Raw genomic sequence first — 15,863 nt, forward strand, 5'->3', positions numbered from 1 at the left:
CATTCTGTCTCCCTCTCCCTCATCTCTTCCCTTTCTCACAAGAATCAGGTATCCTCCAAATATCCCATTGTCTTTAGTCCCAGGAATGGAGTTTTGGATCATTGCACTCTGTGAGGGGCCAGGAAGCCTGGCCCCAGCCCCAATCTGTTTCTGTTCTGAAACAGTTTCAGAAACGGTTTCAGTATACCTTAGGAATCTGTATAGCTTGGGAGCAGATCCAGAAGGTAGGCTTAAATTAACCTTAGAGATGAGATAGTCATATATTCATGGTAGCACATAGTGAGAATGGGCTTTGGGAAAGTTGACTTTTAAGGGACTGGAGTATGGGTGGCAAATATGTGTCAGGTTTATTGCCACCCTCCCCTGTGTGCAACTTCAGTCTCAGGTTAATTGCTGTGCAGTGATTAACTGCCATCCTTTGCTCACAGTCTTCCTCCTTCCTCCAGTTGTAAAAAACCACTGAAATTCTAAGGGAAAAGCCAGAGAAAAAGCCCTGGATGCTGTCAACAGAGTGCAGAGGCCTTTCTTAAGGCAATATGAAGGACCACTGGATTTCTCAGGTGTGGGGAGAGATAGAGAGAAGGGAAGGTGTGGAGCTGGAGCTGCTCCAGGGAGTGTCTGGAAGTCAGAGGCCACAGAGCAGTGAGAGAAGAGACTGAAACTGGATTGGGAGTCAGGAAACCTGAGCCTGCCATGAGCTTATAACGTGTCCTTAAATAAGTCATTTCTCCTCTTGGTTGCCCCATTTATAAGGTTAAATTGAATAAGGTGCCTTCTAGTTCTAAAATATTATGTCTAGGACGAGCCAGCTATGCTATGCTACACTGGTAATGGCCCTGTTAGTATAAGAATTCCTGCTGCCTCCAAAGAGTCTTGAGTTTTGGAGGCAGATTCTTAAAGTTATGGGCCTTCTAGATCAGAGACCTAAACTTTTGGGGATTTTTAAAGACTCTGAAGTAGCTTCAGAAGGTCTTGATGTAGTGACTGTAAATTCCAAGTGGGCAGACCTAGTGTCTAGCGTAGAACAGAGAGACATACATATTTGTGTGGGCATGAGATGTCTACCCCTTTTCAGGATGCTCAGTTTGTCAGAGAGAATGTGCTATAATGCTCTATTTATTTAGCATGTATAAATCAACTACTCCTGCAAAGCCTTTTTGAAAAAGAATAGAACAAAGACCAGCTAACAGAAATAGATAAACAAGTGTTTCCATGCACCTGGAGGTGGTTACTGTAATTTAGCTCTAAGCTTCTGGTAGCTGAGGTAAAAAGGGAAAAACCATAAGAGGTTCCCACTGTCTGATAAAAAAATATATAAACAAATGTATCTGTTAGAGCAAATTTTTTCCTGGCACTGACTTCTAGGAAGAATTTATTAAGTGGGTTTTGATGTAATGGATACATTTTTTCAACTAAATTCTCCCCATGGGATTTCCATTCTTACAAAGCTCAAAGCCATATCAGGCAAAGGCAGGAAGTGTTCATGGGTGAGATGGCAGGCATCTGCTGGGTCAGGTTTGGAGGGAAAGGAAACAACACTTTCAGCCAAGGGTTGGTGGATCACCTTCATGAAGGTGATAGCATTTAAAGATGCCTTTGAGGGATGAGAAAGATTTTGAAAACTGGAGAAGGGTAAGAGAAGACCATTTGGGGCCAAGGGTCTAACTGTAGCAATGGAAAGGGGAGGGCACAGTTGAAAAACATTCTGTAGATTTAACGGACCGAGTTTGATGTTTCTCTGGGTATAGGTACTAAAGGAGAGAGAAGACTATAGCCTACCTCCCAGGGAGGGATGTGGAGGTTAGATGGGGGTGCAGGTGGGCCTCTGGACTGGCACAGTCAGCATCCATATTGAAAATGGTGGTCATAATAGTAACAGAGCTTGCACTGATTACCAGCCAATGTGCAATCTCATGATGACCTTATGAGGAAGGAAGAGTGAATGATTTTCACTACCCATACTGCTTTTCTGCTCATTTACATTCCTCCTATTTGAAAGGTTTTCTCTAGTGTTCAGTGATGGTGAGTAGGAAGGGAGGGCAATAGATGATGAAAACTTTGGTTCAGCCTTCAGAATTTTGTCTTGAGATACTTTGTTATCCCTTTGTTCAGTATATCTTTTGAGTCTTGCTTTCTTTGCCTTCATGGTAATGACTACAGAATCTAGTTTGATGAAGTCTTTCATTCTCTCAATGAGACAGGTCATTAGGGGTCTTGTCTTCTGTTTCAAGGTGACACAATATAGACTTTAGACTGTCCATAGACTCAGCTCTAGAGCTGAACCAGGTGGGTTCCTTGAGAACTTTATGGTTCTATTGGATCAGTTTGACTAATACTTGCTGAACATGTACTATGGCCCAAACCCTATGTTAAAAGCTGACAAATGTCAGCCCAGTCCCTGAGCTGATAATGCTTATCATCTAGTTCAGGAAGTAGATATTACACACATACTCACTGCAAGTATCACATAAATGGTGCTAAGAGACACAAAGAATGTGCATATTATTTTTCAGAAAGAAATGCCTTGCATGCAACAGGCCTTTTCAAAGTAATGATTCTTTGCATGCAATACAATCCCTAGATGCCTAGAAGTCATTTTTCATGGCTTTTATTCTTATTCTTGTGCATCTTACTCCTGTGGAACTGAAAAAAAAAATGCTTCAATGTTTGGTTTTCAGTGTAGCTAATATGAGCAATCCCTAACATTTTTGGAATCATAAACAAGGAAAGAATTGCACTTGCTGATATGTTCTCCTTTTATCACAAGCCTAGGATGTACATCACCAGCCATCTTTTTCCAAAGGGCGCACTTTGTTCAAGGTTTGAGGTTGCTTTCTGTTCTTCAAAATTTTGAAGTTGTTAAAGTGGCAAAAGAAACAAAAGTCTTTCCACAAGTTGGTTTCTGAGCCAGAAATTGAGCACTGTTCGAGGGTCTGTGGAGGGGCTCTGGAGTTTGATTCTCAGGGTTAGATCCTTGTTTAAACAGAGTTTATTACCTGGTCTTTATTGCCTACCCTTCAAAGCCTTATTTTTCCCATTTGCAAATGGATATGATAATAATACTGTTCTCTTAGTGCTGTTGTGATGATTAAATGAAATTATGCGTGTCAAGCCCCTAATGCATGCTAAGGTCTCAATAAATCATAAGTAACAATTACAGTCCATGCTGTTATTAAAGACAAAATAGCAGAGAGCTACACATAAAGCTTTAGAAATGAGGAATGCAAACATGGACAAGTTTTTTAAAAGACCCCTGGGTTTCTTTATTTGCAAAATGAGCTAAGAACTTTCATGGCTGGGGATTTCTTGAGGATTAAATGAGAGGATGTGTACTGAATATTTGTATCCCAACACCTGGCCCAGGGTCAGCCCCTGGTGAGTGGCAGTTCTTATTATGGAAATTGGATAAGACCAATTAGTGGAAGTTGGGCTCTGGCCAGAGGTCCAACATTCATCCAGGCAGGGCAGGGATCTGGAAAACCCCAGCAGGGGTTGGTAGGAGGAAGTCTGGGAATGCAGGTGTACTGAAGTCATCTCACCACAGACACATGACTGATATCCACACAAGAAGGAAGAAACAAGGATTCAGACACAGAGATTGAATTTTGGGGGCAGAAAAAAATGAGAAAAGGAGATACTATGGCAGGGCCTGGGCATAGCTGGCCAGAATTCATGAGACTTGGGATCAAGACTGATTTCATAGTCTTCCACCAGCTGTTCTCCTTACTTCTTTGATTTGGGAGCTGAGCCACACCTAGAACCTGCAGGTGTTGACTAGAGGAATTGGCATGCTGGGACATTCCAGGCCAAGCTAGTGACTCATCTCGTGGGTGATATGGCGTAGCCACTGGTAGATATAAATACATGGGGTGGTGAGTGGTGGTAGGAAAGAACCAAGGAAGCTGGAGACCACTTCCCAACTTTAGACCATAAGGTGCTTGTCTTACACTGGAGTCATGAATCAGGTATAAGTCTTGGTGGAAGCAGTGGTCTTTGGAAAATCCATGCACATAGAGTGTTGATAGAGTTATGTGAGCATCTGGGTCTCTCTAAGTCCTGTCTTCCCCCTTGGAGTAATTTTTGAGGAATGCTGACCTCCTCTCTTTCACAGTCATAGTGAGCTCAGAGAGAAAAATTCTGAGATCAAAATACCTTCTTGTGAGTTCATTTCTCTGTGATAACCCACATCTTGCTCCCTGGGGGTTTGGAGAAGATAACCATATCCCAAGAATCTCCCAGGATGAGATGTAGGGTCCTGTCTTCATTAATTGTTACAGTGGGAGTAGGGGAGCACTGGAGGCCAGGCCTGTAGAACCTGTTATCCCTGCTGGCATTTAAGGGGTGCAGAGTGGGTGAGAAAAGGTCAGGGCTTCCTGTAGTGAAGGAGGCCTGTGGTTACCAGGCCAGGGAGGTTGGTGACCACCTCAGCATTGCGTGCAGCTTCTCGGCTCACAGCACAGTCCCAGGAGCAAGTCTGACATTCTGCTTCTTGACGGAGAGTGGCCACTGCCCATCCTTAATGTCAGTAAATGTCATATCAGAAGCAGGGCATCAGAGAACTAGAGTTCTTTCTTCTCAGGACTTACAAGGACCAAATGTCTGGCAGTTTCTCTAAAGGCTAATAGCCGCCTCGTTGCCAAGATGAATCAGGGCCTTATTAGTCACAAACAATACTTATTTCCATCACTGTGCACAAGGGGGCCTGGGGCCTGGGTTGCCTATCATGAGATGGAACCATGTTTGATAAGGACCTCCTAACTATTTACAGATTTAGTTGGTAATGGTCAGTGTTCCTAGAAGGATTTCCATGGTTTGGTGTTTCCCAGACTTCAGTGCATAGTAGTATAATCTGGGTGTGTCTTAGAAATTCAGATTCCTGGCTTGCTACTGTGATGATTCTGATTCAGTCAGTCTGAGAGATCTCTGGGAGTCTGTTTTTAATAAGCTCCCAGCTAATGTTGGTACAGGTGAGTCATGAGTCACACTATGAAGAATATGGGTATTGTGGGATGGGTCCTGGGCTGAGACTCAGGAGAATGGAGTTCTGGCCTTTGATTGTCCCCCAGTGTGGTGTACAGTCTTGTGCAAGTCACTTCCCATCTCTGGGCCTGTTTTCCCTATGAAATAAGGAGAGAGTCTCAACCCAAGTTGCACAATAGAGTCACAATAGTAGCTGATAAGGAGCTTTGACAAAATGCTGCTACCTGAGCTAGAGTGTACCAGGCTAGCATGGTATGTCAACACATTGGGGTGATGACTTTGCCTGTGGATGCATGTTTAAAGAGTTTCTAGATGATTCTAGTTACTGCTGAAGTTGGTGATGCCCAGTGTTCCTTCTTGTTCTGGAATTCTGAATTAATCCCTGACGTGAGGGGAAGAGTTTTCTACATGAACAATTTCCAAATAACTGAAGAGTAGTCCGTTAAACACCAAGACTTTCCTCCTTCTTTGATTTTCTTATTATACAAACATCAAAATCTTTCTAATGATTTACAGTTACCACTATGGTCATTCTTTTGTACATTTACTCAATAAGTATGCATTTATCATTCACTGTGTTAAGTTCTTATGAAAAATGTTATAGTGTCATGGAAAGATGGTTGGATCATGGGCCAGTAATCATAAAAATGATAACTAACATTTAACATTTATCAAGTGCCTACTCTATGGTAGGCACTGTTCTAAACACTCTATCTCATTTAATTCTCATAACCATCCTCTGAGGCAGGTACAATTATATCCCCATTTTGCAGATGGGGAAGCCAAGGCACAGAGAGATTCTATACTTTCTCAAGGTCTCACAGTTGGTTTAGGCAGATCCAGATCACAGCTGGTTTAGGCAGATCTCCCTGTGTGATCTGAAATAATGTTGTCTACCCACCAGAGCTTCAGTGTCCTCCTGTGCTGAATGACTCTGGGTCTCTTTGAGCCCTCATACCTTATGAGTCCATGTTCATCCCCAGCTCCCTCAGGAGGTCCCTCACCTGCATCAAGGAGAGCCTGCGTATCTTCACTGACCTGGGGGAGAGAGACAAGGCTGCTGAGGCCTGGCTTGGGGCTGGGCGACTCCACTACCTCATGCAGGAAGATGAACTGGTGGAGCTGTACCTGCAGGTAGGTCTCCAGCAGAGCTTATCTGCTGGCCTGGACCATGGGAATGGGGGCAGCTGTACCCTCCAAAGTGGTGAGCTGGAACTAGGGAGAGGTGATGTTCTTGTCAAGCTCTTAGGGGGACAGTCAACTCTGGGTTGCTCCCTGGACTAAAGGTGGAAACCAGGGCAGTCTGATAGGCTGAAAACAAGCAGCTGTGGGCTAGTCCCTGAGTTCCCTATGCATGTGTGAGCTCTCAACATGATGGGAGACTTGCTCATCTGTCTTGGCACTTTTATCCATCTTTCTAAAGCTCAACACACAGCTTGACTTCAGGGAGGTAAGGAAGGTTGATGTTTGCAGTGTATTAACATTATTATTTTCTTATGTTTTTTTTTTGTTTGTACACCTTTAACATCTGTAGTATATCATAGTATAGATTAAGTACCTCCGCTTTAAAGGAAGATGGACCTGGAATCAAATCACAAGGCCATTGATTATGAACTGTGTGACTTATCTGAGCTCTCCGAGCCTCAGTTTCTTCATGAGGGGATCTGTCGTTAGTAAATATTAAGTATAACATTTGCATAGTAAACACATGTACTTAAACATTTACTAAGTACATGGGAATTAGTAAATGCTTAATAAATGGTATTTCATCATCATCATTATCACTGTCTGCACAATACTGACATTATGATGGTAGATAAGAAGAAGTACTCTATCAAAAATATGCCTTTTAATCTTCATTTCCTTCCCATTTTTCATTTTCTTCCCCTTTACCCAACTCCCTTACTCTATTACTTATACTCACACAAATTTGCTTCCACTGAGTCTTAATAATGATTGTATAACATGTTTGAAGTCTTACTTTGCATGGGATACTTTGTTAAACACTTCACATGCAGGATGTTGTTTCAAGTTTCTATTGAAATTTACATTTTACAGACAGTACTCAGTGAGGCTGAGTAACTTGCCTAAAGTGATATAGCTAGTAAGTGGTTAAAACTGCTCTCCAGCAGTATGACTTAAAAAGTTTTTTCGTTCAGACTCTATGCTCTAGCCTTGGGATTTTAGAGGTGGAGGAATTATCAGAGAACAGACAATTCGGTCTTGTCTTTCTCTCTCCAGGAGACAAAGGCCCAGAGGGGGCTATTGGGGTTGTTCATTGCTTGGTAGTAGAACTCCTGACTCCAGGATTTCATCTCACTGCCTCTATTTTTGTGTATCTGTATATGCAATAAAAATAACTGAGGGACCTTGGCCCTGTAATTCACAGACCAGAATTGGTCCCAGACACCCCTAACCCTAGACTGCCACCTGACTTGATGTTCCGCAGTCTTTCCCATTGAGGTAAATCATTCTCTACCTAAGGATCTTTGAGATACAGTAGTTGTGCTGCAGTTGTGGTACATGCTTCTCTTCTATGTCTTCATCACATTTTGTTTAGGTGCAAAATTAAATAGCTTGTTCGAGATAAAGAGATCATAGGGGCCAGGAGAAGGGTAATGGGACCAAAGACACTAGCATTTGTTTGCCACTAACTATTGATGTAAACTTGAAAACTCCTTATTCTGAGCCTGTTTCTCCATCTGGAAACTGTACATATTGGATGAAATCACTTTTTCCAAACTTCAGTCATTTATACATCAGGTTTATAGTTTTGCCATATCCACTACCTCTGTACCATTATTTATTTATTTTTCTTTGACTCAACTTCATATCAGCTTAATTTTTTACATTAAACAGTGCTATCTAAAATCAGAGATTTTGATGTATTATTTTTTTAATTTTTAAAATTTTTAATTGGAGGATAATCGCTTTACAATATTGTGTTGGTTTCTGCTGTACAACAATGTGAATCAGCTGTAATACATATATCCCCTCCCTCTTAAGCCTCCCTCCAACCACGTTCCCCATTCCACCCATTTAGGTTGTTACGGAACACTGAGCTGAGCTCCCTGTGTTGTACAAGTTTCCCTCTAGCTATCTATTGATGTATTATTAACATTCTTTCTCTGAACACATTAAAATAAATATTCAACTATTACAAGATGTTTGTGCTGCTGAAAACCATTTCTAGGGCTGTCAAAGTAAACTCATCATCTCATCAAATGATCTCATCTCCATGTCATCAAAGGGGAAATGCAGAACTAGGGAATTCTGAAGGCTTCTTACCAGCCTTATGAGTACGGAAGACAATTTAAGGTTCCGGGGACTTAACAGAGGGTTAAGCTAGATGGTCAGGATGTCCTTCTTGCCAGGCCTGTGGACATTTCGATGTGCTTCTCTCCGCCTTTGACAGCAGTCTCTGTCCCACCCAGACAGCCATCCAGAAAGCCCTGAAGTCAGAGGAGCCCTCCTTGGCTCTCAAGCTGTATGAGGAAGCGGGTGATGTGTTCTTCAATGGGACTCGCCACAGGCATCGTGCGGTGGAGTATTACCGAGTGAGTCATGGGCTACATAGTCAGCAGTATCTCCAGCCAGGCTGTGGCACAAATGTAGGCAGGTTCACTTGGACTTTGGCCTGAGGCCCCATTCCCCTCTCTTGATGGTGTTTCTTTGTCTGCCCACACGCTCTCCCTATCTTAAGTCCAGCAGGCTCTCAAAGAAGGAGCTGATAAACTCTATCACTTTTGGGCTTGATAAATAAAGTATTCTTCCTGAGAGAACATACCATAATAATTACAACTTTTAGCTGCATGGTACTTTACAGTTTGTAGCACGTCTTTGTTGACCAGAATGTTTCTATATACATGGCATGGTGGGAGATGACTGGTCTATGGATCAACACTTTTGCTTTACTATGTTTTATTATGTATTAAAATATACTTTTAAAATTAAAAATGTATAATACCAGTTCATCAAACTCATGATTTCACAGATATTATTGCAAAGAATGAGGCAAGAAAATAAAAGACAGTTAATTTAAGAAATAATATTAATTAAATAAATGTCCATATGTTAAGTAGATATGTAAAAAACCATAATTGCTCATTACAGACTGAAGTTTGGGAAACTTTGTTATCTTATTTGATCCTAAAATTTCACTTATTCCAATACTTACTCATTTGCTTGTTCAATTGTTTATTCAGTCATCAAACATTCATCAAGCCAGCAATATGTGCCAGGCACTGTGCTAGGAGCGAATGAAAGACATGTCTCTGATTTTTGAGGTTCTCCTGGTCATATACATTTTATAGATGAGAAACCTGAGGCTCAGAGAGATGAAGTGACCTGCCCAACATTCATAATAAAAATAATAGAAATGACTATTTCCTGGGGACTCTCAGACACTATGCACATACTCCATGTATGTACTTAGTAGATTAGCACTGTGGGTGCGAAGGGAGTGTATAACTGGAAGGTGCGTAACTTCCCATGTGGCCTTGAGGAAAGTTGTCTTCTCTTTCCTGCTCTCAGTTTCAGGGTTGCCTGATGACCCTCTAGTTCCTCCACCTCTGAGGGCTTGGGAGAGCAACCAAGAGCAAGGCTCAGGAGAGAGAGCTGAGAAAAGCCATGCATGGGAAGTGCCATCTCCCCCTGGGCTTCAGTCATTGCCATCCCTCATTCCCTGGCAGTAAGATATAATATAACCTCCTAGAATATGGTATATGTTAATAATTCTCGGCTAGACTAAGTTTCCTTGTGCCTCTGTTCTCAGACTGGGGCTGTTCCCTTAGCAAGGAGGATGAAGGCAGTGAGAACCGAGCTCCGGATTTTCAACAAGTTGGCAGAGCTGCAGATCAGCCTGGAAGGCTATGAGAAGGCTTTGGAATTTGCTACCTTGGCAGCCAGACTCAGCACAGTTGCAGGTAGGTGGTCCTAATTATCTGGGGTACTGAATGGGAGGGGGTGACACTCCCTGAGGGACAACAAAGGTGTAAGAGCATACCCTTGGAGTCAGACTCCATAAGTTCAAACTTTAGGTCAAAGTGTCAAGGAGCCCCCAGGTAAGCAAGTTACCTAATTTAATGTCTATAAGCCTCAAGTTTGTCATTGGCAAATCAGGATTAAAAATGACATCCACAGCGTGCAGTTGTTATGAAGACCAATGATAATCCAGCTGAAACCCACAGCACAGTGCTTGGTATATAATAAGTCCTTGATAAGTGTTACTTGTGCACACTATTATAGTTAGTATCGTTGGTATTATTCTGAGTCCAGGGTAAATGGTATTTTATCCTATGCACATATGGTAATCTATCCTATCCTATGCACTAATGGCCTATTACAAAAGCACTGTGCCTTAACTTTTTAATTAGTTGATTATTAGTCAGGTGCATATTTTCGTATGGTATTGAAATGCAAATGAAAGTCAGATTCCCATTAACCTAACTCACTCAGTAGCTGAAATAGCTTGCATTTACAACAAAAGCTAATGAGAAACAATGTAAGTCACTAAAACAGAAAAAAAATGCAGAATATAAAAAGATAAACTCATCTCAAATATTGGTTCTTGAGGAAAAGCAGGTTTTATTAAAGGATGCTTGATTAGATGTAAGGGCAAATGGAGTCTTCTGTGATGATTCTAGAAGGGACTTCTGGGCATTCTCAAGGGCATGAGATGTGGATGGTACTGGACTTTATTGTGTTTAATTGCACTTCAGAGCTCTCTCTTCTTTTCCTAGCTCTTCCTTTACTGCAGAAAACCTTATTTGTGCAACTGTCTGCTGGTCTTAGGAAGACCTTGAGGGCCTAGGCAGCTCCCTCTGGAGCATTTTTATCCTTCCTTGGATGGAAGCTGAAAGGAGGATATATTCACCCTTTCATGCGATTCCGCATCACTGGATGTTTCCATATCAGAGAGTTGGATTCTTCTCTTTTAGCTTTGGCTTTTGGCTTTTTGAAGCTTAAAAGTGATGTTTTTAGATTACATCAAACAGCCACCTTGTGAATATTCCAAAAATACAATTGGAAGCCTTTGTTCTCTTTTAAAGTATGTTTTGCGTTAAAGGAGTTAGTTATTGAAACAATAAATCCACCAAAGGCAAAACCAGTCATAGACCCATTAGACCCCAAGATTCTAAAGCATAAGTTAAAAGTGAAAGGGTCTCTAACTTGTACAGAATGAATGAGTGAACTAATGATGCAAGGTGTTGGCTGTAGGATATCTCTCTCAGTCTTCCAATTTCTAGAAGATCAGCGGCAGGAGCTGGTGGCCTTCCACCGTCTGGCCACTGTGTACTATTCCCTGCACATGTATGAGATGGCTGAGGACTGCTACCTGAAGACTCTGTCCCTCTGTCCACCCTGGCTACAGACCCCCAAGGAGGCCTTATACTATGCCAAGGTGTATTATCGTCTGGGCCAACTCACGTTCTACCAGCTGAAGGTAAGAAACAGGCTTGCGAGGCTGTCTGAGAGCTGCTGTCCAGTTATATTCTTCCCTGACCCTGAGCCTTCAGGGTAAAGTAGAGAGGGGTAAACTGGGGAGTGTTGTCTCATAGGGTGGGGAGTGGCTCCTCTGGGAACACAATGACAGTCTCCACTTAGCCCCCCTTGGAGACCTCAAAGAGGCTCCCATCTCTGCTAAGGAGACTTGTTCCTCTCTTTCCTTGCCCTGCTGGGATTTCTGGGCCCATTTCATTTATCAGATACTATGGGCACATGTTCTAGTGCCTGTGGGCTCCTCCAGGGCCTGTGAAAATATATGAGACCTAAACAATACACGAGACCCCCAAACGAAAGAACTATAAGCTTCAAAATTAAAATTAATTCCTAACTGTATGTCTGAAAAATGTTATAGATGAACTAGTCAGTTGCAACTCACTTCTTAAGAAGTTTTATAAATTATATTTTAGATGAAATCTAGGTACATGTTGGCATGTTTGAGATAATAACATGCAGGGTCTTAGATTGTAAGCATGCCTAGGTCCTGAGAAGATCTTAGCCCTGATCTCCTGTTTGCTCTTCTGGAGTTGAATCCAGAACTTCTTATTTTTCCAGTGACTTCTATTAATAGAACTATGTGTGTGGTCTATAATTCTCAGTTGCATTCTGGCCGTCGAACTTTGTCCCTAGACATTGGCTTCCCTTACCAGATGTCTCTCTCTGCTTCAGCAGAATCTTTACTCTTTTCACACAGAAACAGTGGCTTCTGTTTGCAGACCCTTAGGGCAGCTCTGCTGTCTTTTTCTTATTTGCCAGAATGTTTCTGGTCTGAATTTATTATTGCCTTATGAGGGTTAATGAGAACCAGACATATCTTTTTGAGTCTCACCAGAAGAACCATATTTTCTGCATCCCAACCATGTAGGGAGGGACGATGGGGTAGTGAAGAACTCCCCTCAGCGATCTTGCCTTTGATCCACAGCTCCCAGGAAGTAGGACAAAGTGTGTATGATTTGATTTCATCAAGCAAGGACTCTAGGTATTGCAAGGGAAAGAGCTCAACTCAAACTAGCTTAAGCAAATAAGGAGATTTATTGGCTCAAGGAACTGGGAAATTCAGGTATAAGTTTAATTTCAGGTAGTGCTGGAAGCTGGTAGCCAGAAGCCATCATGGATCTGAGAGAGAGGTGGGGACCTCTCTCTGTATTTCTTGGCTTAGAATGTTTCTACTTCTCTCTGTTACTTGGCCTTTTCTCCTTCTATTATTTGCAGCTTCAAGCCCCCATCTAAAAGGGTGAGGGACCATTTTCTCTCTTAGGTCACACTTGAAAGGTCTCAGGGAGTGACTTGGGACAAGTCAGCTTGAGTCATACTCTTATACCTAAAGCTCTGTGCCCAGGGTGATGCTGCTTCATGATTGTCTGTGTCTGGGTAAGACGCCATCCCTGTGCCTGGGGAGGAGGGCCACCAGGGTTAGCAACGTCACAGAGCTGACGTGGACTTGGTGAGGGAACTCCCCCAAGGAACCAGGAGAAAGAGATGGGAAAGGATGTCAAACAGGCAAAAGCTAGTTTTCTTAGATTTCCTGGCATTGCCTCCAAGCCTATCCTGGAAATGTCTGCTAATGCTGTCTCTTTTCTGCCCCCATGCTGGGGGTTAGGATGCCCACGATGCCACCGAGTACTTCTGGCTGGCCCTGGCGGCTGCGGTCCTGCTTGGTGATGAGGAGCTGCAGGACGTCATTAGGACCAGGCTGGACAACATCTGCCAGAGCCCCCTGTGGCACAGCTGTCCCTCTGGGCGCTCCTCAGAGAGGGCACGCTGGCTGAGTGGTGGGGGCCTGTTCCTCTGAGGACAGCTGTCCCATCTCCGACCAGTTGCCATGGTCAGAAGCTACCTCTCTTCTTAGCCTCTTAGACACTAATCTGGGGAGTTCAAGCCATGACCTGGCCCATCGTCTCATCTCAGAATGGGAAGAGCACAGTCCAGAGGGAGAGGGCTCATCTCAGTCACATAAGGAATGGATGGTGGACCAGGGATTAGGGTCCTGACTTTGTGTCTAGAGCCTTTCCAGTAGACTGTGGCCCTTCCACACATGTAGCCCCTGAAATGTACTTTCTAGACACACAGTTCTAGAGAAAATGAGAATTTTTGCCCCTAGAAAAGCTGTCCCCTTCCATCAGTGAAGAAATCAGGCAGTGCACTGGAGAGAAGGCAAGCAGATTGGACTTTGTTCCCTTTACTGACTTTTCTCAGGGAAAGACCCCTCCCCTTGCCAGCAGTGAAACTAGTCATTTCTTTCTTCTCTTCCTTCAGCCAGTCGAGGTGCTACTCCTCCTGTCACGAGGACTGGTGGGTGAGAATTCACCATGCTCTTAGTGCAAAAGACAGCCTCAGAATGGCCAGGTGGAGTGCACAGAGGGTGAGGTCTGATGTGGATGCACCATCCCCATCCTGCCCTGAGGCTCTGTTCTCCCACAACCTCCCTAAAACCCAAGGGAAGCCTCTCCAGGCCATGGCTTAAAAATTGAGCACTAAGAACATTATGACATAAATTACGTGTAAACAGTGTGTATTATTAAATATTGCTCATTTATGTTTATCACACATTTGTCTCCTTAATAATAAGGAAGATGAGATGAGGGACTTGAAGGATGGGTTAAATACCAAGGGGTCATACCGACTCCAGGGTTGCTCATGTACAAAGCATCTCTATTATCTATCATTGCATAACACATCTAGTGACTTGGAACATTGATTATTTCATAGCTTCTGTGAGAAGGCAGGAATCCAAACTTGACTTTTCTGGGTCCTCTGGCTTAGAGTAGCTCACAGGGCTTCCATCAAGGCATCAACTACACCTGTAGTCTTCTTCTCAGGCTCAGCTAGGGAAGGATATGTTTCCAAACGCACTCACATTGCTATTAGTAGGAGTTAGTGCCTTGCTTGCTGTTGGCCAGAGGCTACCCACAGGTTCTTGCCTTGTGGGCCTTGCCATCGGGCAGCTCATAGCATGGCAGCCTCTTCATCAGCGAGCATGTGAGAAGAATAAGAGCAAGGGTGAGAGTGGGTAGTCACTGTCTTCTCATAACTAGTCTCAGAGGTGGCATCCAACTAGTTTTGCATCTTTTGTTCATTATATGTGAATCACTATGTCCAGCCCACACAAAAGGGAAGGATTTACCAAGGATATGGATTCCAGAAGGTGGGGAGTCAGCTGGGGCTACCACAGTGTCTTGAGTTCTTTGATGACAGGATCAGGAATTCTAAGGCAGTGAGCTCCAAGTATGACCCACTGACTGGACGAGCAACATCAGTGTCACCCGTGAGATCGTATGAAATGTGAATTTCAGGGCTCTACCTAAGACATCTGAAGCACAGTCTCTGGGGCCAAGGAGCCCTGACTCCCTGTTTTTGAGGTGATTCTAATGCACACTAAAGCTTGAGAAGCAATGCTCTGGAACCATGGTTCTTGGAGAATATGAAAAGAAGTTACCCGAGAAACTTGCAGAAAATGAACTTTCTGGTTCTTACTCCAATAATTTTGATTCAGTAGGTCTGGGAGATACCCCAGGAACATGGATTTTTAATGAGCATCTGAAATACCCCAGATGTTGGTGGTTCACTATTGTTCTGAAATGTGGAAACATGCAAGATCTAGCTACAGGTCTCACTATCTGATCACAGACAGCTTAGATTTACTGTAAGATGCTCTGCCCTTTCTTTCTAGCTTCTTGGGGCTACTGGATGATTGGTGGTGTGGAGGGGTAAGATAGAGGTGGTGAGTTGAGTCAGCAGTGCATCTTCTAGTCAGGAATATTGTGCACATATTGGTACATCTTATTTTCTCTTAGGAGCTTGATTGGTTGTTAACATGCTCTCTACTCCAGAGTATTCTTCTTCAGGAAGGAAATGAAGTGACCTAGTCCACTACCATGTAAGACAGATGTGGTTTTGCCCCCAACACAAACCATAAAATCCCCCAAGGGAGGGATGTTGAAGTTGAGTCTAACCTCCCATACAGAAGCCTTTCAACAACATTCCTGGGAGGCACATGCATTCCAGAATGGTTACGAATCTTGTATTTGAAGAAGACTTGGTTGGCTCTGGGATCCAAGCCATGAACCATTCCCCACTTGTCTCAGGTTACAGACCCTCTCCTTTTCCCCTTTTCCCCACTGACCTATTACTCTCCTCTGGCCAGACGCCAATTCCTGTCCCTTTGATAGTGTGGTTCTTATAACTGGTATTGGCTGGTGGGTAGAGAGTACTGAGGGTCATTACTGCACTTCCCCTGCTTCTTCAGTTGTGTCCAACTCTTTGCAACCCCATGGGTTGTAGCCATCCTCACCCCCCCTCAGGTTCATCTGTCCATGGGATTATCCAGGCAAGAATACTGGAGTGGGTTGCACTTCCTTCTCCAAGGGATCTTCCTGACC

General features: G+C 43.3%; 1 protein-coding gene across 2 annotated transcripts in view; it reads left to right on the forward strand.

Moving 5' to 3' along the window:
- The window catches only part of SH3TC2 (SH3 domain and tetratricopeptide repeats 2), a 69,651-nt gene extending 55,624 nt beyond the window's left edge, over positions 1 to 14,027 (forward strand). Inside the window, exons 13-17 of one of the 2 annotated variants that reach the window (XM_043465027.1) lie at positions 5,964 to 6,114; positions 8,415 to 8,537; positions 9,755 to 9,905; positions 11,229 to 11,425; positions 13,085 to 14,027. In XM_043465027.1, coding sequence (XP_043320962.1) covers positions 5,964 to 6,114; positions 8,415 to 8,537; positions 9,755 to 9,905; positions 11,229 to 11,425; positions 13,085 to 13,276 — 814 coding nt within the window. In that variant the 3' untranslated portion in view covers positions 13,277 to 14,027. Of the gene's footprint in view, positions 1 to 5,963; positions 6,115 to 8,414; positions 8,538 to 9,754; positions 9,906 to 11,213; positions 11,426 to 13,084 lie in introns of both variants that reach the window. The other variant, XM_043465028.1, reaches the window with a different exon arrangement.
- The last annotated feature ends 1,836 nt before the right edge of the window (positions 14,028 to 15,863 follow it).

Source organism: Cervus canadensis, chromosome 4 (genome assembly GCF_019320065.1).
Source record: "Cervus canadensis isolate Bull #8, Minnesota chromosome 4, ASM1932006v1, whole genome shotgun sequence".
Classification (NCBI taxonomy): Eukaryota; Metazoa; Chordata; class Mammalia; order Artiodactyla; family Cervidae; genus Cervus; species Cervus canadensis.